Raw genomic sequence first — 22,782 nt, 5'->3', positions numbered from 1 at the left:
GGGCACACATTTTTGAAAAGCCTTAAAAGTGTATTTTGCATAAAATGCCCCCTTTAATCTTTATTGATGTTATTCATCATTAAATTACCCATGTTTTCTACACTTGACTCATGTTCATGTTCGAGGGAAATTTTCAGTGTGGGATAAATATCTATATTACGTCATCTTATCTTAAAGGAAAATCTTACCACAGAGCATGGTGTTTACTTGCATCTTGAACATCATGTACAAACACACTCCGATAAAACCAGGCCTCCGATGACTTCTCCAGTCTGGTGTGGGAGAACATGACCCCACAAACCTGGACTGAACCTCTCTGGGATGTTCTCTTGCCTGCTCCAGCTCCTCTGTGACTGTGAATACAAATAAAGAGGTACTAAATGACTTACACCAACATTATGGAAGCAGCAGTGTGGAGACATTTTGATCTGACATGCAAACATGTGCTCTCCATGTTCAACACCTGCTGTGGGGAAGATTTTGGGTTGAAAGTTCAATGTCATACTATCTTTGAAAAATCCAGGAGTCTATGAGCTGCAGATTAAGGGGGTTCAAAGATCAAATGAGTTTATAACATGCAGGGACTGATTACACTCTGCTACACCTTTCCCTCTGTCTCTCTCCACATCATATCACACAGGTGTCAGCATTAACTGAAGCTTCTTTTTCTCCAGTCTCTAACTCTCTTTCACTGCTGCTTTGCTGCTTTTGAAAATGTCTGTGAAGGAGCAGGAGATCAGAGATGTTGAGGATTGTTTCCAGGAACGAGGACCGACAGTCACCTTCAGTAACTTGCACTATAGCGTTCAGGAGACCAGATTCTGCCGCAAGAGAGGTTCTGAAAAATACATCCTCAAAGATGTGAGGTAAGGTGTGAGATTTACACATGAGACGGTGTGTGCAGAGGATGTTACATCTCCAGCTTTAACATTCTCTGAATGTAAATACTGTTTCCAGTATGTTTCTGTTAATTCATTTATATCTCAGATTAATTTATGTGATCTGGCATGGTTTAGTTTGTGCCTCATCTCACCAAAGATGATCCTCATGTGATCCTCCAATGATTCAGAGTAGTTTACATAGCTTCAAACAAAAGTTTAACATAAAGAGATTTAAATGCAAAACAATATTAAGCAAAAATAAGACAAAACATGCAAAAAAATAAGACAATCAAAGATCAAAAATGCCGATATTTATTTCAAAAAATGTAAAAAGAGAGCAAAATGGTGGGGGGAAAAAATCTCATCTAGAATAGACAACATGGTGCAGTAAGAGTAGCAAATGCAATAATTTGGCTTATATCCTTAAAAGAAGGTGATGGGTACACTTGTTCAATCTCACTCCCATTTTTAAATTTAGCGATCTTAACCATCCAGCTTCCTTTTAGATATTAACCAAAATAATACATATTTTTTAAACATTATCCAAATTTAAAACACTACTTTATTTAACAGGCAAATATCTAATTTAGTCAAGCAAATATAAGACATAAAATACAAATATATGTTTAAATATCCACCATTAGGTAATGTCTGATACACAATCTGCTCTTTGCACCAACCACAGCCACAGCACCCTGAAGCCACTGTAGCAGAGTCAAACCTTCCCAGTGGACACTAACTAATCTATTGGTCTTGGTCTATAGGCTTTAATTGAAATGGATTTTTTATAGCGATCATGCCCAGGATGTCTGATTAAATCTCACAGTTTCATCTGTGTTGTAAGGCCGCTGCAGTGTTGGAATTCATCTGTTTGTTTTTTGTTTAATTGAGACTGGCTGAGCTGAAAACAGCAGAGTGAAACATTCTGGCACCAATCAGGTCCAAACCTAAAGAAGCATGACTGCATTTGGAATATGATTGTTTTTAATGGAACTGTAGTTGAGCTTTTTGGGTAAACATTTGTTTCCTGTTTACAATAATTAATATAAATTATTCCAGCCATGAAAGACATTTAATGTGGGACATAATGTACAGCAGCACAGACTTTTGTCAGGAGTGGAGCAGATATCTGGGGCTTTGCCCAAACCTAGGAGGGTCCAGGAGTATGCCTCCCCATCAGTCAGTCATAAGTACTATTTTAAAGCTCTCTTTAGTACAAATTTAAAACAAAAACACATCTATACATCATTTGGAGAAAAAATATGCAGTTCCTTCTTTAAAAAGCAAAATGCTTTCCAGCAAAGATCATTTATGTTATTGTTCTCAGAGTGTGCCCGTCACTCTAAAACCATGATACACTGCATTGATGATCAATAATTTTCACTTCCTAAGAAAGGACAAAAACTTTCTATATGATTTTTAAAAATGTAAATAAGTACATTTAAAAAAATACAATTATGAAGATAAGGTATGAATTATTGTAAAAGTTTATACTAGGCACTATTTGTTTTTTAAAAGACCATAAAAATCAAAATATGAGATTCTGGATTTTGATTGTTTTAAAAAACATCACATATTAACATCTTATACAATGTTAAAAGCATTTTTACACTGCGGTAAAAGCTCTTAGAAGGGTAATAAAAAATTTTGATTTTATTCAGTTGGCCTTAAAGAGTGAAATTTCAGCGTCCATTTGTATAGAAATGTTTTCAGTAATACTTTATTTTTGTGGGGCCCTAATCACCCAGGAATGTTGTAGTAATAAGTGTAATTATACAGCCATTTCTCAAGAGTAAGGTGTTATTACCTTGTTAAAAGATGGAATTTTGCTAAGTTATAACTTGGAAAAATGTCATATTAAGGAATTATAACTTGTATCAATTATCAAATAACTCCTTGCAATACTGTGGTAAATCTCTGGTTATGATCCTAATCCTAACCCTGTACCCCTTGACCTGATCTAACCCCTATTCTGACCCCACAACCCTACCCTAAACCTAACCCCCTAACTCTAAACATAAAAATTACTGGGAAAATATTCAGAACAGACTCACTAATTAAGCCGCCTTAAATAAACAAATTACCTGAAAATTATTAAGAAATATACATAGAAAATAATTATTTTATTTCTAAGAAACTGATTGTAAAATACTACCTAATTACCAGGGAAAAGTCATGTACTGACAATTACCAGGAATATTACAAAGGTTAAGATTAGGGTAAAATCCCCCCTAATTATAAATTACAAAGAATTGCTTTATAATGAATACATTTTTATTAGGTAAATACTTTTTTTTAATATTACCCACTTAATACTTGGTAAAATACCAACTTACTAGGTAATTACCCTGTTATGATCAGAAAATTTCCCCAATATGATGTTCACACCTGTCCCTAAAAGCAGAAACTTTTCCTGCAGTATGCCTGTCTGAATACTGGGGGTCTAGCTGGGAAAAGTCAGGGCAAGAAACTCTGCCGTTTGCATTCACACATGCAGCTCACAAAGAGAAATTCAGGAACTTTTCAGGAGTTTAGTGCAAGTGTGAGCAGGGTTTCCTGGAGATTCATGGCAACAATAAATTTGGATATAAGGTGAGAATTAATTTCTTATTGCTTAGAAGTGGATTTCATGAGTACATAAATCAAAGCAGTACTTCTCGGAATTTACAAATCAAAACATGCTACATTGATATTAGTGCAGCCCCCATTTATAAATGCATGTAAATGAATGTATTCATATCATGCATGTAAATCTTGCTTTTCTCTCTGTTTATGTATTCATTTCTGCTCATTAGTTCTCTGCTTTACCACACTAAAATCTTGAACTACTTCCCACCATGTGCATTAATAAAACAACACATACCTCTTTACAGAAAGCATCTTTTTGCTCAGACACTTTTAATGTAAAATAAACTCTATGTAATTCCTCTAATAAGGGCACAAGTGTGTCATGTTTGTTTCAGATTAAGAAGTGACTGAGCAAAGTGATGCATATTACTTTAAAAAAAGAGGGTAAAGGAAAAACAATGTGACAAAATTGATTCATTTGCTGCTGGCTCTTTTTGCTCACTGTAGCTGAACAGCTGTTTCTGCAAAATTTTCCACCAAACACGTAATGTAGAATAAAAATATTAGACGTCACATAAGTTTGATAAAGAGAAGAAACCAAAATTTGCAAGTGAGGGACAGTTTATTTGGAAATGTGACTTTAAACCTTTAAAGACAAACACTAAAATGTTTTAAAAAGTACTGTTAACTTTAACTACAGTTCTTGACTTGATGTAATCTGATGTTTTTTGCAGCGGTATCATGAGACCTGGGATGAATGCTATCATGGGTGCCACTGGAAGCGGTAAAACATCGTAAGAAATCTGTTCGCTCAATGCTAACATGCTAACATGGTCTCATTTGCACAAACCAGACTACATGCATGTGATTTTTTCTCTTTGTGTCAGACTGCTGGATGTGATCGCAGGCAGGAAAGATCCTAAAGGACTGAAGCAGGGGAAAGTCTTAGTAGATGGCAAAGTTGTCACATCTGAGCTCAGGCTCTGCTCTGCCTATGTGGTTCAGGTACTAAAATGTACACTTTTACATGTTCTTTGGCTTCATTTTACTCTGGAAAGCTAATAATGTCTTTATGACACATGTTTCCAGGATGATATCCTGATGGGCACCCTGACTGTGAGGGAGAACCTTCTGTTCAGTGCCAACCTTCGTCTCAACCCAAAGCAGCACTCCTCTGATGATAAAAACAGCAGAGTGGAGGCCATCATTCAGGACCTGGGTCTCACAGACTGTGCAGACACTAAGGTACACTAATGCATGCTCTCATGAGCAAAGAGCTGCTGATTATTCACAGAGGTGTAGAAGTTTGACCCATATTTAATATGAACATCGAAGGCCATATTTATTAATCTGATTCCAGTTAAGCAGAATGATTTTCTTAAAAATGCATTTAAATTACTAAAGAAATTATTCACTCAAAAGTAGGGATGCAGACTACAATCAGCACAATATCAGTATCCTCAGACAATAACTTAGAATAGCCCTCCCTAAACACAAGTATCCAGCAGCCCAGTTTGAGAACTGAAATCTCCTGGGGCCCATCGAATTTCTCATGCAACCCTAAGACGAGACTCAAATATTTACATTTTATTTAACATTTTTCAGGGAATACAGTACAAATCTGCTCTGAGACACATTAACACCACTCTAAAAGTGCTTGTGGTGTCACAGAGTACAGTTAAGTGTTCACTGTGACATTAATGTCTCTGAAGACGCGGCTCAATTTTTTATAAAATGGGAAGCGAGCAATTTAGTAGAAAGATTAGTGTTACCAGTTAATCTACCACCAGTTAAACCATGACACCGGTTGTATACATCAGACATAAAAAAGAAGACCAGAGGCTGTGTTTTGTTACTTCTGAGACTTAAAATAGTGGCATGTATCAAGTATTTTATGATCATTTAAAGGTCACATATTTTACCCCTCTAAGACAAGTTTATATCGGTCTCAGAGGTCCCCAAAACATGCCTGTGAAGTCTGTTGCTGAAAAAACACTCCAGTATTGGGTTTTTGCATGTCTGCTCAGAACAAGAACTGTTTTCAAATTCGCCTACTATACTAGTAGTGCATACTGATTTGCCCAAAATGTGGTATGCAGTATGCAAACAAATGTGAAAGTTGCAGTATGACAAAAATTCCCCCGAATGACGTACTGATTCAGGAAAATTTCACAGTATGCATCGGACCAGTCTGCTTCGCTTACTGTAACTCACAATGCAAAGTGCCAGGTCAGAGTTCGTAATAACAGAGAGGGGTGGAGCTTTCACCGGAGCGGCTGACGGTTACAAAAAGTGTCATTACCTTGTATCTTTACCTTTTTAACATGTACTGTAGCGAAATAAGTTGTAATAAGGTCACTGTTGTTTTTGTTTTGCCATTACGGCTCGTAACGGCCAGAAAGGTGCTGTCAAGTGTGTCCTTTCACTGCACTATATATGCTAAGCTAAAAAAAAAAACGGCGATAAAAATCCCGAAAGATCAAATTAAAACACTTTCCAGATTTTTTTGTACGTAAATGGATGGAAAACACTGTAGCGTCATTTAATATTGACCAGGGTATGACGTACTTCTGTGCACCGGAAACCAGCTAAACCAGGCCAGGCATACTACACAATAATGTCTAACTGGCAGTCATACTGCATACTACTGTTGAACGCAGTATGCAGTGCGCAGTACATACTGCATACTACATTTGGCAGGAGTATGCAGTATGCCAATTCGAAAACAGCCACGCTGTTTCTGTGTCTGTGGCTCCACCCCTAATGAAGCCCCTCTCAGGAAATGGATGTGGCTTAATGGATGTTCAGATGTATGTGGCATTTAAGAAGGACCTACATCAGCTTTTCTAGTTAAAGTGTGTTCTAAGGACTGAAGTCTGTCTCTTTGTTCATCCTTATGCACTAAAATGGTGTTTTAGGAACATCATTTTTAGGTCTGAACTACATTCACATATTGGTATCAGCATATCAAATATAAGCAAATATCAAATATCTTGCATTGTCACCTAGAGGTTTTTTTGCAAAAATGAAATTGATACTGAACAACCTACTCTGAAATGAAACACATCAATATATTTAGCTTTTGAGTTATTTCCAGATGAAATGTTGCCCATAATTTATGTGCCTCTAGATTATAATCTAAAAGATGGACAAAAACATAGGTTCATTTTCTTTTGTTTTACTGCAACTAATAGCTTAAGTACAAAAGTGTGTGGAAGGGGCGCAACTTTTAAAAAAAAATCCCGGAAGGTGATTGGGCAAACAGTCTGTCCGAGCTCTACATTTTAACGCTGCCATAGTGGGGATGGTGGAGCTTCTCAGTCAATAAAATTAATCAGAAGCTGGTTGGGAGACGTGCTAAAACATACGGTGTGACTCTTTGCTCTTGTTTTAGAAAAGAAATGTGGTCAAGGTCTGATTAAACTGCTGCTATACTAAAGCTACGTCCAAGCTAATAGCTAGTCCCTCAGCAGCTAGCATCATACACCGGCCAACCCCATCAGTGACTATCGTGGACACATGCCAAAGCAAGTAGGCAGAAGAGCGATCACATCTTTTCAGTCATGAAAGCTTTCAGTGTTGTTTTTTTGCTCTTTATTTCATACAGAAATGAGGTCCAGTTCTGATCTAACTGTTGCTAGACTTTCGCTATAATCAAGCGAATCGTTCCACTAGCGGCAGCCATTGCTATTAGTTTTTAGTACAGCTAAACTCCACCTGTAGCTACCACCTCATACTCCACAAATTATGCTGAACAACTGTTGATTGGAGCTTTGCAAGATGGATTTGAATGGTGACAGACATGGAGGCTGGGAAATCCATCTGTCTTGCAAGGTTAGTCTGTTTCACCCATGTATTTGTGCTAAATGTGTCCTTTTACAGGATCATAACATGCTGTAGCTCCTATTGTTCTCTCTCTAATTACACCAAATCTTTTTCAGCATACATCAACCCCTGTAGTGGTTATCTTTCATGCCATTTATGTATTCTTTGCTTGACATTTTGTCTTTTTATGTTGACAGCTGGGTTGGCGTTAGCTTTGAAAACAGAGCCAGTGTGTTGCAAATGCCAGGGAATCAGTCTGTCACTGGCCATTGCTAATCCCAGTCATACACATTCACACCCTTCTGACACAGCTGCGGAAGCAATTTAGGTATGATTATCTTGCCCAAGGACACATTGATATGTGCTGCAAGAGCTGAGGATCAATTCCCTGGCCTTCTGAGTTAAGAGAGCCCCAACTTCACCACTGATCCACCGCCATCCAAAATCCCATCACACACAGGTCTGAAATATGCATATGTTAAAAAGAACGTGTATTAATGTAGAGATGTCAGAGTGAGGAGCTGCACACAGGAGGTGCCTATTGCACTTTTGCAAAACTATGTGCAAAAACTATCTAACTATGCTATATTTCCCCCCTTGTTATTCAGCTTTACAGCCAGATGTCTCATGTTTGTTTTGTGTTTTTATGTGTTCAGATAGGGACAGAGTTCCTGCGTGGTGTATCCGGAGGTGAGAGGAAGCGCTGCAGCATTGGGATGGAGCTCATCACCTCTCCCTCTCTTCTGTTTCTTGACGAGCCCACCACAGGCCTGGACTCCAACACTGCAAACTGCATCGTCGGCCTACTGCACAAGTACAACTGTATTACTATTTAATCCCACATTAGGCAACACAGACTCACACATGAGGCACAAATGAAGCAAGTGAAGCATGCAGCGCTGCAGAAGTTGGTGGGGTAAAACAGCGGGCAAAGTACTGTTCACTGTCAGCTTTAATTAACTTCTTATTTTAGAGCAGCATCAGCATCACCGTTGACCCGCTAAATAGCTGGATCTTATATACTTACTGTTCCTTTTTGTTTTCTGTAACAATATCTTTAATAAAAATATAATTGTGTGTGATCAGGCTGTCCAGAAGAGGAAAGACTGTGATCTTCTCCATCCATCAGCCTCGCTTCTCCATCTTCAGACAGTTTGACCACCTGACTCTTATGCATAAAGGAGAAGTGGTGTACGCAGGAGCAGCAGGGCAGGCACTGGATTATTTCACAGACCTGGGTATGAGCGTGTAGTGTGAAAAGTAGTATAGGACATGTACCATGTGTTTGAATAAATGCTGGATCCCTTTAAATAAGATAGAAAGATTCTGACTGTCAGCTGTCGCATTTATGCTTTTTGTAGACCAACTCTGATACCAGGATACTGTTGGGTTTAATAGAAGCACATTTTAAAAATCTGCATGTATTCACAGGATACCAGATCGAATCCTTTAACAACCCTGCAGATTTCTTCATGGACATCACAAATGGAGAGGCAAAATCCATATTGGAACCACTAACTGCAGGTACACCATCACAAAACACACAATTTAAAACCTAAACTTAATACCTTAGAAATATTTGTTGGTTTTTAAAGGTGATATGCATCTGGTAACCTAGCAAAGCTAATGGATTGGCCAGACTCCTCGTCAATCAACAGGTAGATCCATGTTGCTAAACTATAAGCTGATGGACTTGTTCCCAGTCAAAGAATGACCAAACCAATTGGCGACACTTATGGACCTGGCTTAGTTAAACTGCAAGCCTGTAAACAATGTTGGCAGGTGAAGAGATTATTGTGAAGGCAGATATAGCATCAGTTTGATCAGTCTGCTCATCAAAAACCGTCCAGGCTACAGACAAGACAGCAAATATTGTATGATTTTTTGACAGTTTGAAATATGTCAGGGGGAAGTTTCAATCAGTCTGTAGTGAAACAGGAAGAACCTCTTTTTAAAAAAAAATCATAGTAAAAACTGAAGACATTTCCGGGGGACAGTACCGCCCAGAGACTCTTAAAACAAATACTGTCCCTGGTAATCGAGAACGTCTGCTCACCCTAACTTATGGTGAACTTTTGTGGCAAATTTTGCTATAGGATGATGCTATGATGTTACTACCATAATGTTGGAGGTTGTGTATTTGTCACTTTGCAGTAGACTTTGCTAACACTGTGCTGCCCTACCTCAAACAAGTGTAGAAATACTTGTTGACTTTCTTTACATTTAGCTGACAGTGTGGTCTTCCACACAGCTTAAAGGGATATTTCAGTATTTTTGATGTCGGGCTGTATGAGGTACGTAGCAGTAGAAGTGGTATTAGCCTCCAGTGATTTCAGTGAGCACTGCTCCTTTAAGAAGGACTAGTTGGTTGCACTGGCCAGGAAGCTAGGCTATACAGCGTAACAGATGGGTACAGTTTCTTTGCAGAATTTAGCAAGTTTTTGGTTAAAATGGGCAACAAAACAATGTTGGCTCAAACGTGTGCACTATTGAAAACTTTTTCAAGCATTTTATTTTTTTACCCAGAAAGCCTCTGTGTTTTTGTCACTATTTTGCAATGGAGGCTTTGGCTAGTGGTTACGTGCTCTTACATGGCAAAATATTGACAAAAACAGTCTGTCTGAGTTTAAGATAAAACACTTCAAACATTTTTAATAATACATACATTTCAGCCAACATTACTTTGTGGTAACCTTGCACACCAGAAAACCACTCTTACACAGCGTTTGTGAAAGGGCAGAGCCTTTGAAAAAAAACTCGAAGTGTGGTTGGATGAGCATTCTGTCAGTCACATCTTTATGGGCCAATCAGAGTAACAAAACATGTAACGTAGCCGCTATTGAGCTGCGCCACTACAGACGACTAAACTCCGCGAACCATAGCGACTGTAGACATGTCAGTACACAACTTTTGTCATTTTTGAAAGGAAAAGAACTCAATGCTGTTCTTTGTTCTTCTTTTAATGAAGACATGTCGTCAAGTCCTGATAAAACTGGCGCTTTAGCAGCATCCACACTAATCTCTTCCACCATAATTGCACCAGTCTCTTGTTGCTGCTTGCATACGTCACCACTCCGATGCGCCCGAAAATACTGCCCCTCGACGCCGATTGGTCCTGACACTTTCTTACTGGGCCCAAACGGTTCAGACGGGGAGCTTTGCAAGATGGATTCGCCAGTGAGAAACATAGAAATGGTGTATCCATCTGCTATGCAAGGTTAACTCTGGCCCATTTTTACCAGAAAAATGTGCTAAATTCTACAGAGAAACAGTATCCATCTGTTACACTGTATAGCCTAGCTTCCTGGCCTGTACAGCCAGTTAGTCCTTCTGATGTTCACTGAAATTATTGGAGGCTAATGCCGCTACTACTGCTATGTACCTCATAATGAGGTGGTAGCTACTGGAAGGTGATTACAATGGTTGCTACTGGTGTATCGTTCAGCTTGGATGTAGCTATAGCAGCAGATTTATCATAACTGGGCCACATTTCTTTATTGAACAAGAGCAAAGAACATCACTGGAAGCTTTTCATGATAGAACAGATGTTTTTGCCCTTTTCCTGACTTGCTTTGGCATGGGTTTGTGATTGGTATGGGTGGGGTTTAGTTGTACTGTAAGGCAGTTTATTCAATAGCTGCTGCCAGTGTAGCAATTACCTTGGATATAGCTGAAGTATAGCAGCATTTTTATCAGAACTAGACCACATGACCACACTGAAAGCTTCTCTTGGCAGAGATGATTTTTCTGCAATTCTTCCTACCAGCCTTGACATGAGTTTTATCCACCAACAAGCTCCGCCATTAATAAACAACAGCAGCACCTGCCTGTCAAGCTCAGTTACAAATGGAGCTGCACATACCCTCTACCTCATTTTATCATGTTGCTCTGATTGGCTTGTAATGAATGTGACAGATTGTTCATCCAATCACCATGTGAGAACTTTTTGAAAATCCCTGCCCTTTCCTTAATACTTTGCATGGAGTTTTCCCAAATGAATGTGAAATATATCCCATGCAACAGAGATATGAAACACTCTACCTGGCATATCATGTTACGAAATTAGAACTTTCGAATGTTTTTCCATGGAGGTCTACACGCTGGCTGCTGGAGTGTATTGTGAAACTGCAAAAAAATTTGTTAGCTCAGGGTGTTGAAGGGTTTAGCGATAAATGAATTGGTTTTACTGATAGGCAGTAATGATAATGGCTGCCAGCCAAGCTCAGGTCATGCAGTTTAACCACAACAGCACACGACAACTACGTCATATGTTTTATTGCTTTGATTTGCATGGGACAGACAGACCATTGATCCAATCCCCATTTGAGATTTTTGGAAAGATGGGCTGTTGTCCGGATGGATGTACCTACATCCTATGCAAAATTTATGTTAAATAGGTCAGGTACGCATCTAGGTGTTATTTCAAATGGGAATAAAAGTAGGAGGAATTGCTAAATGTGAGACAAATGGCCCCAGTAAGGTTGTTTTTAATCAACACTGTGGTAAAATAAAGGACGCCATTTCCACAAACTGACTAAAAGTGATCAGATAATGGTAAATAAATGTGTCTCTTGAATGCTTTAATCTACTGTGCTATATAGAAAAAAAAACACTTGCAGAGAAAATGTCATTTAGGACTCATTTCACTGTAATATTTTCAATGACATGCGATGATAAAATGTTTTATTTTAAGAAAAGCTCTAATTAGAGGTTGCATACTTCAGCCTGAATGATCTTCAGCTGGCTGCATTCATAAAGTCTCAACCGGTTACCTACAACCTTAAGGTAATGACAGAAAGTCAATAAATTTATATCTTTTTAGGAGAAGGTTACATAACAAGATATGTTCTAATAAAAGAAGGGAAATTTATTCCCTGATGATGTAACAATGTTTGTATTTTTAAGTTATATAATCTTGTGTCATAAAGAGAAGATAATGATAGCCATATTTATTTTTATCTTATCTAAAACATGATCAAGTGTAATTGGCTCTTTCTCTTCCACAGTGGAGTGTAAAAACCCATTAGCAACCAAATATCGTGAGTCCAAACTGTGCCAGACCATGCTGGAGGAGCTGGACCATGTGAACCAGAGCATTGGTGCGGGGGTCAAAGGTCAAGACCAAGCAGCTGACTATGCAACGTCTTTTCTCTATCAGGTGGACAAACTCTGCAAGTCAGAATCACATAAAAAAAAAAACTCGCGATAAAAAATTGTTTTTGTATTAAAAAGTTATGAAATACTTATCTGTTTTAGGGAAGTCTTTTCTGTTATTGATTTTGTGCTTAATGGAACTAAAGTGAGTTTATGATGTTATGTCTCAGAGTTTAATGATGGTGCCAGCCTGCTTTTATGACTCCTGCTTGGCTGCCTGCTGAATGAACTCTGTTTATAACTGTCACTGAGCCTGTAAAATAATCTCCTTCTGTCTCTCTGTCTGTGAAACAGTTACGTGTGGTGTGTGGCAGAACAGTGATGAACACTCTGAGGAACCCTCAGACGTCCTACGCCCAGTTGGCTCTCAACATCTTCTTTGCACTTCTGGTGGGACTCATTTATTACCAGATGTCGTTACAGCTGCCTGGGGCTTTACAGAACAGGTACATCACACTGGAAAATGCACCAGAGCCCAGTTCAACTCTAAGAATCTGCTTTATTTTCTACCCTTCAGTGAGATATTTTACCTTTCTTCAGCCAAATCACAGGAAAAATCACACCACAAGTTAAACAATAAATTACAGCACAGGTTCAACTTTTGTTGATCATTATGGAAGCCCAAAGCAGACGTGCATTTATAACCTATACTGCATTCCCCTGATACTGATCTCAGTAATATTTGCTTGTATAAAATGATAAAGACACACTTTATTTGCTAACTGGTGGATAAAACAGTTGGTGAGGAGAGGCTGTCATGGAGGGCAGAACAGAAACACAAACGTGCAGGAAAGAGTGTGACTTCAGCAGCATTCAGATAAAATCCTTAAACTTTCTGCACATTTGTGTGTAGGTGTCAACGTTTTATTTGTGCTTGCAGCTCTCCCTTGCTCTACTTAATCTTAGTACTCATTGCAATTGATTGATTGCCACAATTTTATGTAGATAAAACAAGCCTATTTCTATGTTTGTATTATGCCTATGTAACTCTGGAGATGTGATATAAATCAGTCAAGAGCTAAAGAAAACAATACCAGTTATTTGTTTTCACTGGAAAATGGAGTAAATCAGATGTATGGATGCATGTCTGCTTAGGATGACCTTATAGTTCTACAGCCCCACCCACAGAGCAGGCTGGGCCCATGACAAACCCAATGGATGGGCCCTCCCTAGTTGTGATTTAATGATGATGTCATTGTGTGCTGTATCATTAGCATTGGTGCTAGCACCCTGGCTAACATTTACCTCCATTTGAAGCTGAAGAGAGTGTCAGCTATCATTGGGTTCTGATGGTAGAATTATTTATTTATGTAACTTTTTAACCTCTTTCAACCAATTTTTCATCCCATTTTTGCCACTTTTATCTCTCATTTTTCATCAATTTTTGGCACTTTTTGCACACTTTTGCCTCTCTTTACCCATTTTGCCACTAAAACCCCACTGTTACCACTTTTAACAAATTTTCCCCACTTTTTAGCCTCTTTTTACCACTTTTCTACCCATTTGTGCCATTTGTAACCTCTTTGCCCCACTCTCTAAGCCCATTCTTGCCACTTTTGTCCTTTGTTGTCTCTGTCAAGCCACTTTTGCCACGTTTTAGCCCATTGTTGCCCCTGTTAAACCCATTTTTGCCATTCTTTAACATTCAATTTCACTACCTTTTCTGCCCATTTTTGCTGCTTTAACCCATATTGTCACCTTTTACCCCATTTTCACCACTTTTCTGCCCATGTTTGCTGGCTATTTTTTGCCACTCCATACCCATTTTGCTACTTTTAACCCAAGTAACCGTTTTGAAATCGCATTTAACCACTTTTTCTTTTTCCATTTTTTACCACTATGAACCTATTTGTGGTACTTTCTTGCATTTTTGTCACTCTGAACCCATTTTGCCGCTTTTAACCCATTTCACCAGTTTGTGATCTCATTTAACCACCTTTACTACCAATTTTTGCAACATTTCCTCCCTCTGTAAACACATTTTTGCCACTATTAACCCCTTTTTTTCTGCTCCTTTCTACTACTCCTAACCTATTTTTACTACTTTCTGACTATTTTTTTTTTTACTTCAAACCCATTTTTGCCATTCTTAACCCCTTTACACCACTCTTCATGCCCATTTGTGCCATTTTTAATTGTTTTTCTGCAACTTTTTATGTCCATTTTTTGTCATATTAACTCATTTTTGCCACCTGTAACCCCTTTTTTATCAATTTTTAAGCTCATTTTTGCTACTTTTCTTCAATTTTTGCCTCTTTTAACCCATTTTGCCACTGTTTTTGCCAACTTTATGCCGTTGTTGTTGCAGTTTATCAATATTTTTCCCTTAAAATTGTCTAATTTCTTCTTTTATTTTTCTGGCATCCAGATGTCCCTGCACATCGTGGTTTAGCTATCAATCCTGACTTTATTTTTCAAATAGTTTAGTGTGCCTTTCAGCAGAGTTAACATTACCTAAGAAATTCATCATGTTGTAAAAAAGAGGTTTACATTTTGAAGAAGGTTATGCACTATAGCAAAAATGTTTGTTGCTTTGATAAGAGTGGTTACTATTCTGGATAAAATAGATAAATATGGATATCACAGCTTCACTTTACAATGGACAAGATTTTTGCTGACTTCTACGGCCCCCCATTTGACAGCTCTCCCCTTTATCCCACTTGTGGCCAACCTTGTGGTTCTGTGTGGCAAAAACCACCAGATTTTTAAAGGAGAGGTTGCATAATTTATGTCAGTTAATGTTTAAAAGTTCTGCAAGAGCTCAGGTATTGTGGCCAAATTCCACTTGCAATACTCAAAATAGTTAGAGACGCTGTAAAGTAAAAATAAATCTGTGTTTAGGTTTGTTGTATATCAGGCCACTGTTATGAACCCCCAGGTCAAATTTCAGTCAAATAAAACATCTCCAAGTTTGTAAAATTAAGCTTAGAAATTATGAAAAATGAGGCAGTAAAATTTGTTCCAGGAAGGTGTGGGCGTCTCTGTTGAATGAGATGAAGCCACGCCCACTCAGGAGAAATATGATCCTCTCAGGTGTAAAAAATGCTGCAATCTGAATGGAGGAAAGCTCTCATACCATTATCCTGCCTCTTGAGCTTTTGTTGACCTCAGAAGAAGAGACAAAGTCCTTTTTGTGGCTCAGATCTCTGTTATGATGCTTTAAATGATCCATAGACCACTGTAGCTGATAGATTTAGCAAATTTACCTCACAATGAACAAAAAAAGCATTTAACAGGCTGTTAACTTTCAATATAGGCAGTGATGTCAGCTAACAACAGACTGGACTGAGATGAACTGCTCTGTGATTTTATATTGGGGGGTGGGGACATTCCCCACTGTGGGCTTGTGACATCATGAGCCTGGATATTGGCCCCGCCCAAATTAAACCAAGCAAGGAAAGAGGTGAAAATCTTTCTAACAGTCTCAATCCAAAATTCAGTCCCATGTAGATTTCAGTGTTTTCATATCTTTACAGCAACCATATTCCAATATATCTAGTGTGTTAAGGGACAAACTTTGGATTTCACTTTACAGGGCTTTTAAGATAAGAACACCTGATGTTATATTGAGGAAAAATGATCTACGGTGTAATTATATGTGCAAGTTTATGGGTGTGACACTGAAGTCAGGCTGACATTTGCTGACATTTCTCCTCTACTGGCTGATCTTAATCTTTCTCTCTCTCTGTCCATGACAGGACTGGAGCGTTCTTCTTCCTTATCATCAACATGGTGTTTGGAAATCTCTCTGCCGTTGAGCTCTTTATCAATGAGAGGGCAATCTTCATGTGAGTCAAAGATAACAGCTGTGTGAATGCGTGCTGAAATACAGGCCTGTGCAGAAGGTACATGACTACACAGAAGATTCATGTTTAGATAAACTGATGAGGATCAATGCAGCCATCCATCTATTTAACGCCATCCATCCATCTATTTTCTATACCCCTTATTCCATTCCGGGTTGGGGGGGGGGGCTGGAGCCTATCCCAGCTGTCATTGGGCGAGAGGCGGGGTACACCCTGGACTGGTCGCCAGTCAATCGTAGGGCTGACAGACAGCACAGAGACAGACACGCTCACATTCACATGGGCAATTTAGAGTGATCAATTAACTTAATGAGCATGTTTTTGGAAGCTGGAGTGCCCGGAGAGAGCCCACAGGAGGGCCCTGACCGAGGAAGCAAACCAGCAACCTTCTTGCTGTGAGGCAACAGCGCTAACCCCTGTGCCGCCATGCCGCCCGCTTTGATGCCATTTAAACTTTTATTAAAATAACAGAAATTTCTCTTAATTTGAAACTAACATATCTTTATGAGGAAGTCATTTATTCTTATTGCACCTATGAGTCCTGTGACTGTATACCTAAATCCATCTGACATTTTTATTTTGAAAGAACAGCTAAAGAGAGACAGGAAAGATTCAGAGCAAGGATTGTGAGTCAAACCTGTGATGATGATGTACATTTATGCTTTAATGTATGATGGTAGCTCACAGGTGTGAGATGAATTGACTCTTTTGTCATGCATCCTGTGAACTTTCCTTACTCTCACGCTTAGATCTGTTTGTTTCATGAGCTTTTATGGTGTCATTATTCATGTTTGTTGCAGTCATGAGAACTCCAGTGGTTATTACCGCACCTCTGTCTACTTCCTGTCAAAGATCTTTGCTGACCTCATCCCCAACCGCATCATCCCCATCTTTCTGTTCTCAGCCATCGCCTACTACATGATGGGTAATTATTATTTAAATATCAGCAGCACTCACTTACCACAAAAACACATCAAGCTGTCTCATGCAGAGGAGCAGACTCCCTGAGGCAGTTAGTGTTTAGGTGACTTTCTTCAGTCATTTTCCTGAGTTTCCCGAGAGAGTTACAGACTATAAAGCTTTCTGAAGAAGCTTGGCTTCATCCTAACTGGGTTTCAAGTTTCGAGACATAAAATGTAGATGGCAGGGAGCTGCCTGAATCCAGTCTGGGATGTCTTTACAGATCTGTGTTCTCACTGTTGATTGTTTTGTCTGGGACCTTTCATTTGACCTCTCTGCCATATGTGACCCTACTAGGAGCTACAATAGACTATAAATAATATCAGTGTTTCCACCACACTGGTACTGTATGCATTTTTGCATTGCTACAGTCAAAAGTGGGTCTGTCCCATCCTGCTTTTTAGGGACCCTTGTGGAGTACCTACCTGACCCCAAAGGGCAGAGCTAGATTCACTTCAGTCAATCTGGTAATCATAAGGATCTTCTGAACTTCGTTTCTCCCTCATTTTATAATGAATGTGCTTTTTACAAACAGTGATATATGACTTAGCAAATAATTACATGAGATACTGTTTAGATAGGTGGTTTTTAAAGTGTGAGGCGGGCCTCTCCTGGGGGGCACCACTGGACTTCAGGGAAGGCGCGGAACTATAAACCAGAAAAGAAGTGATATGCTTCGCTAACTAACATGAGGCAAACTGGACAGATTTATATTTACACTAGAAACTATACTAGCTTTGACAATTAAAGTTGGACCACAGTGTTTAATATGTAAAGACGAGCTAATGACAGCGTAAGGCTGTGAGAACCCTGGGGTCATATTGAGACAAAGCTCTAAGTCTGGTGGCCAAACCAGTGGAATTTTTGACAAAAATTAAAAGGTGTTTTGGTCACTGAATGTAACTGAGACATTCAGTGCTGTAAACACAAAGGCAGCCTGTGCAAGGGCAGGTTTTGGGCTCTGACAATGACCAAAAGCAAGTACCAGTACCAAGTACATGACTATAGTACTCAGGTAAAAGTACAGTTACTCTGGTGAAAATTTACTTGAGTCCAAGTACTGGTCTGTAAATCTATTCCAGTAGAAGTAAAAGGTATTTAATTTAAAGTTTACTTTAAGTACTGAGTACTGAGCTGCTACTGAGTTGTACAGTAAAGTATGATTTTTCTTTAATGGCAAGAACAACAAGAGAACAGCTCTCCAACAAGGTTGTTCAGGTAAAGTCACACTTCTATAATAAAGTAAAATGCACATTAAGATTGGCAGTGTTACTCAGGCTCATGTGGAATTAAATTCACCACTATAAAAGTACCCTTTAGAACAGGGATACTCAATGTGTGGCTCTTTTGTGATGATTTGTGGCTCTTTTTTGTCTTAATTTGAAAGAATATTCCTCCAGAAAACTTTTATAAAGGGAAACTATGACCTCAGAAATTATCTACTGCAAGTCACATTAATCAGTTTACCCACATTAATATGGTTGATTTTAATTTTCAATCTTTAATTTTTCGTATGTACATTTCCATTGCCCTTATTTGCAATTTTTTGCCTTTTTTCAAAAATTTTAGCTAGCTGCTGTTTTTTGGCATTTTTGCCACCTGTAACTCTTTTGGTAACTTCTCACCCATTTTTGCCACTTGCTGCCCTATTCTGCCGCTTTTTCTCCCTGTTTTCCCACTTTTCACCCACTTTTTGCTATTTTTTGCCTAATTTGCCCCTTTTTTGCCCCTTGTTGCCACTTTTTGCCGCCGTTTGACCATTATTTGCCACCTTGTACTTATTTTTTTATAGCCACTTTAATCAGCTTTTGCCACATTTCACCACTGACATTGTGGCTCTTGCAAAGGCATTTTTCAACAGTCTGGCTCTTTGGTGGAGCAGGGTTGAGTAACACTGCTTTAGAATCACCTAAAGTCACAGACAGGAACCCTAATTTAGTGGATAACTTCACTCATGGTGTAAATGTGTCTCACATCAAAAACAACAAAAACTAGAATGGCTGTCTGAGGCGGCAGACCCACTCCTAAGCAGTGCCACCGAGGAACTCACGCTCCCATTGATTACTATGGTGTTCAAAATTTCGAAGCCCGAGAAAAACTGAACGGGTGCGCGGATCATCACCAAAATCTAATCGATTCTTCCCCGTCACTATTCCAATATTCCCTGAAAGTTTGGTGAAGATCCGACTTTCCGTTCTTGAGTTATCTTGTACACATACAAACAAACAAACAAACGAATGAACAAAGATGCAGAACCCTTTACATAACCCCCTGCCAATTTCATTGGCGTGGGTATTAACCATAACATGACCAATACAACTAACACTGGTGGATCAACACTGTCAACTCCAACACTGAAGACCATTTCACCCTGAATGGAGTTAAAATTACACTTTGGGAGTTAAAATCAGCTCTGAAATGTTTATTTAAACACTCCAGCTGTTGCTTTTTGCTGATTCTTCCTCTGTTCTACTATGTAGTCAACAGAGTTGGACAAAGAGCAAGAAAATAATGCTCAAGTAAAGGTACAGTACAGTACAGTTACTCAGGTTAAAACTTACTAAAGTAGAAGTTAAAATGCTTTAAAAAGTACTCAAAAGAGCACAAGTACCCCCCCCCCCCAAAAAAAAAAAAAAAAAACTGACTCAATTACTGTAATTTGAGTAAAAGCAATTCATGACTTTCCACCCCTAATATTGACAATGAGTTCATCACTGAAACCAAATAATTGATTGTCTCAGAAAGATCAAACAATCAAAAATATACAAATAAAAATGCTTAAAGATGAGACATAAATGTTTGATAATGTAGCTGTTTAAATCATGTTTTTATGGGGGTAGGGGTCCATGGAATAAATTATTTTCTCCTGGGGGAGGCTCAGTTTCCAATACTGTAAAATCTCCTTGTCTAGTGTGGCTTTGGTTAGCATTAGGGTAAGGATGCATGAAATTATCAGGATGATATCAGTATCTGCAGATATGAGCTTAAAAGGTGAATTAATAGTGTCATAATGGCAGGTATGAAAATTTCCACCAATATTTACAACCAATATATCTGCCTATTGGTCATACGAACCAATGAGTTTGTGACGTTTTAGGCTGGACCAACAGACCTACTTCAACTGATGCTTTTTTCTTTATTCATCATCACTCCTTACACTCTTTGCCATCTTCAAACTTTAAATTGTCTGTTTTAAGGACAAGATTTAAATATCGGTATTAAAACTGTTTCGGCTAAAATTAATTTGTGAATACTGGCGAATCGGTTATCGGTTATTGTACATCCCTATGTTATGGATATGGTGTCAGCTCCACCGGCTGATGTGTTCTGCACATGCTCCATGTCCCCAGTGTTAAATTTTAACACCTGTGTTAGTGGTATTTTGGTTTCAATTTGGTACAGTGGATGGAGATGTACATTGTCCATACTTATATACAGTAAATGAGAGCACATTGTAAAAGCAGCTTATTCTTGTTTCTTTGACAGTGTTTTGACTGATATATTTCTTTCATCTGGTTTCAGGATTGAAGCCTGCTTTTACGGCCTTCTTGTGTTTCACCCTCACCATGTCTCTGGTCAGTTTGGCCGGAGTTGGCTTGGCGTTCCTCGTCTCGGCAAGTGTGTCGTCATTCGCCATGGCTAACATCCTCATAGCTTTACCCTTCGTTTTCATGATGGTGAGATACAAAGATGTGGAACATTCATGACTGGGATCGTAATGTGTCTTCCTGATGATATAGCCCAACTTGTCCTACTATTTCAGGTCTTTGGTGGTTTTCTGGTCAACCTCAACACCATGCTAAGCTGGCTCTCCTGGCTGAAATGGATCAGTATCTTCAAATATGGACTGAATGTAAGATATGGAAAAGAAAGGCAGCTTTAAGAGTGAAATCATTTGGATGAAACTTAATATTTTTTATCTGCTGTGAATGAATTGTTCTCATGGTCTCTTTTTCTCTCCAGGCTGCGTTCATCAACGAGATGAAAGGACAGCTGTTTTACAACGGTGACATTGCGTGAGTACAGAACTGTCACATAGCTGCTAATTTAAACACATCCACTCAAACTGAGTCTGTCTGTTCTGTGCTGCAGCATCCCTGGAGAGGTGTTCCTGAAAGACATGGACTACTCCACGTGGGGATTCTGGCAGAACCAGGTGGCTCTGCTGGGAATCATATTGGTCTGCATGTTCCTGGCCTACGTGCAGCTGCGCCGAATCAACCGCTGGAAGTGATGACCAACCATCTGTTCTCGTATCCATAAACCAAGAAGTGTGTCTCCATCTTATTTATTTAACAGGCCTCAGATGAAACACATACCATCATTTGGGTAAAATGTAACACTAGAAATTTTTTTTTTTTTTATATGTGCAATAGATTAGATAAGCTCTGTAAAGTGAATATTTAATATATGAGTTAAAATCAAAGTTCCTCACTATGTCTCACTCATGCTCTCACACATAAACAAACACACGTGTCATAACATTTGAGTCTCTGGTGGATTAACTGTCTCTAAGCACACCTGGTGTGTGCACGAGGGAAACACACAGCAACTGCCAAGCCGACGTCTAAGTCCTCACTAAGCTCTTTACACTGAGTTAACATTAGGTACAGTAAGGAAAAGATAGGCACAATAAACATAGTATAAGAGATATTTAGATAAAACCATGTAAAAGTTACCAGCCAGGGCATAAAACTTATTTTATTATTCATATCTTGCAAAAATAATGTAAGGATTTACCTCTTTTCATAGTATCATACCCTTTTTTGTTAGGAACTTTACACACGTTTTTACAAAAATACTAAATAATACTTATTAACATGAAGTTAAAGTATAAAGCCATTATATTTATGCTGTAAAATCTGATAACATGGCATGAAAAATTATCTTCTTTGAGTATGACGAAATCATATGTGTATAAAACGTTGTTTTCCTTGTGGTGTTAATGCTGAGTAAAATATTCATAGTAAATATTCAATAAAATTAAATATTCTACATGTCATGTGCATCATTTTTACTCACATTTGACTAAATTTGGACAATCTGGAAACTTTAGGATTGTCTATAGAACTTCTAATTAACCTTTCTGGTGTTGTGATAAGGCTGTCATCACAGCTCTGTATAGAGTATGATGTTTTATATCCATCCATTTCGACAATACTACATGATGCAGTTGTACCATCACAAGTTTTATGTCTCTGAGCAGACCCTACAGGTATGTGGAAAGCTGCGGTAATTCTGCGCTGAGTCAGTGCTTTCACATCCCTATCAGCAGCACAATCAGCGAGGAGCGGTCTTTTCCTGTGTTTTACATGTAATCAGCTGATAAGGAGTCGTTTCTGTGGACTGACGTTTATCAGCAAATATTCTACATGCCAGATTCTTAGAAACCCCTCTCATCCTGACGTAGTTTAAAAAGAAGAGTGTATCCAGAATAAGATGCTTATCTTTAACTGATACTTTTTCTGCATGTGCAATTTAGGACGTAAAATCTGGAGAGAAAATTGTATTTCACTTCTGACCTGAAAGCTCCTGTGAGGAGTTTTAAGCTGCTTATGATACTGACTGAAATCAATAGTGATGCTTAA

At 38.6% G+C, this 22,782-nt stretch overlaps 1 protein-coding gene across 1 annotated transcript; it reads left to right on the top strand.

Annotated features, from left to right (window-relative positions):
- The first annotated feature begins 659 nt into the window (after nt 1-659).
- abcg2b (ATP-binding cassette, sub-family G (WHITE), member 2b) lies at nt 660-22,085 on the top strand. Its single transcript, XM_041785681.1, has 15 exons — nt 660-866; nt 4,184-4,243; nt 4,337-4,454; nt 4,539-4,694; nt 7,931-8,088; nt 8,361-8,512; nt 8,706-8,798; nt 12,281-12,432; nt 12,723-12,874; nt 16,127-16,216; nt 17,035-17,159; nt 20,717-20,871; nt 20,958-21,047; nt 21,158-21,210; nt 21,287-22,085. Exons 1-15 carry the CDS (start codon nt 715-717, stop codon nt 21,426-21,428), a joined length of 1,848 nt encoding a protein of 615 aa, XP_041641615.1. The 5' UTR covers nt 660-714; the 3' UTR covers nt 21,429-22,085.
- The last annotated feature ends 697 nt before the right edge of the window (nt 22,086-22,782 follow it).

This window comes from Cheilinus undulatus, linkage group 4 (genome assembly GCF_018320785.1).
Source record: "Cheilinus undulatus linkage group 4, ASM1832078v1, whole genome shotgun sequence".
Classification (NCBI taxonomy): Eukaryota; Metazoa; Chordata; class Actinopteri; order Labriformes; family Labridae; genus Cheilinus; species Cheilinus undulatus.
The sequence above is the reverse complement of the archived record's forward strand: the minus strand, read 5'-3'. Positions and strand labels throughout refer to the sequence as shown.

Coding starts and splice junctions, on each gene's coding strand:
- abcg2b (XM_041785681.1), top strand. CDS start 715: ATGTCTGTGAAGGAGCAGGAGATCAGAGATGTTGAGGATTGTTTCCAG. Junction 12,875..16,126: donor CCTGGGGCTTTACAGAACAG/GTACATCACACT, acceptor TGTCCATGACAG/GACTGGAGCGTTCTTCTTCC. Junction 20,872..20,957: donor TACCCTTCGTTTTCATGATG/GTGAGATACAAA, acceptor CTACTATTTCAG/GTCTTTGGTGGTTTTCTGGT.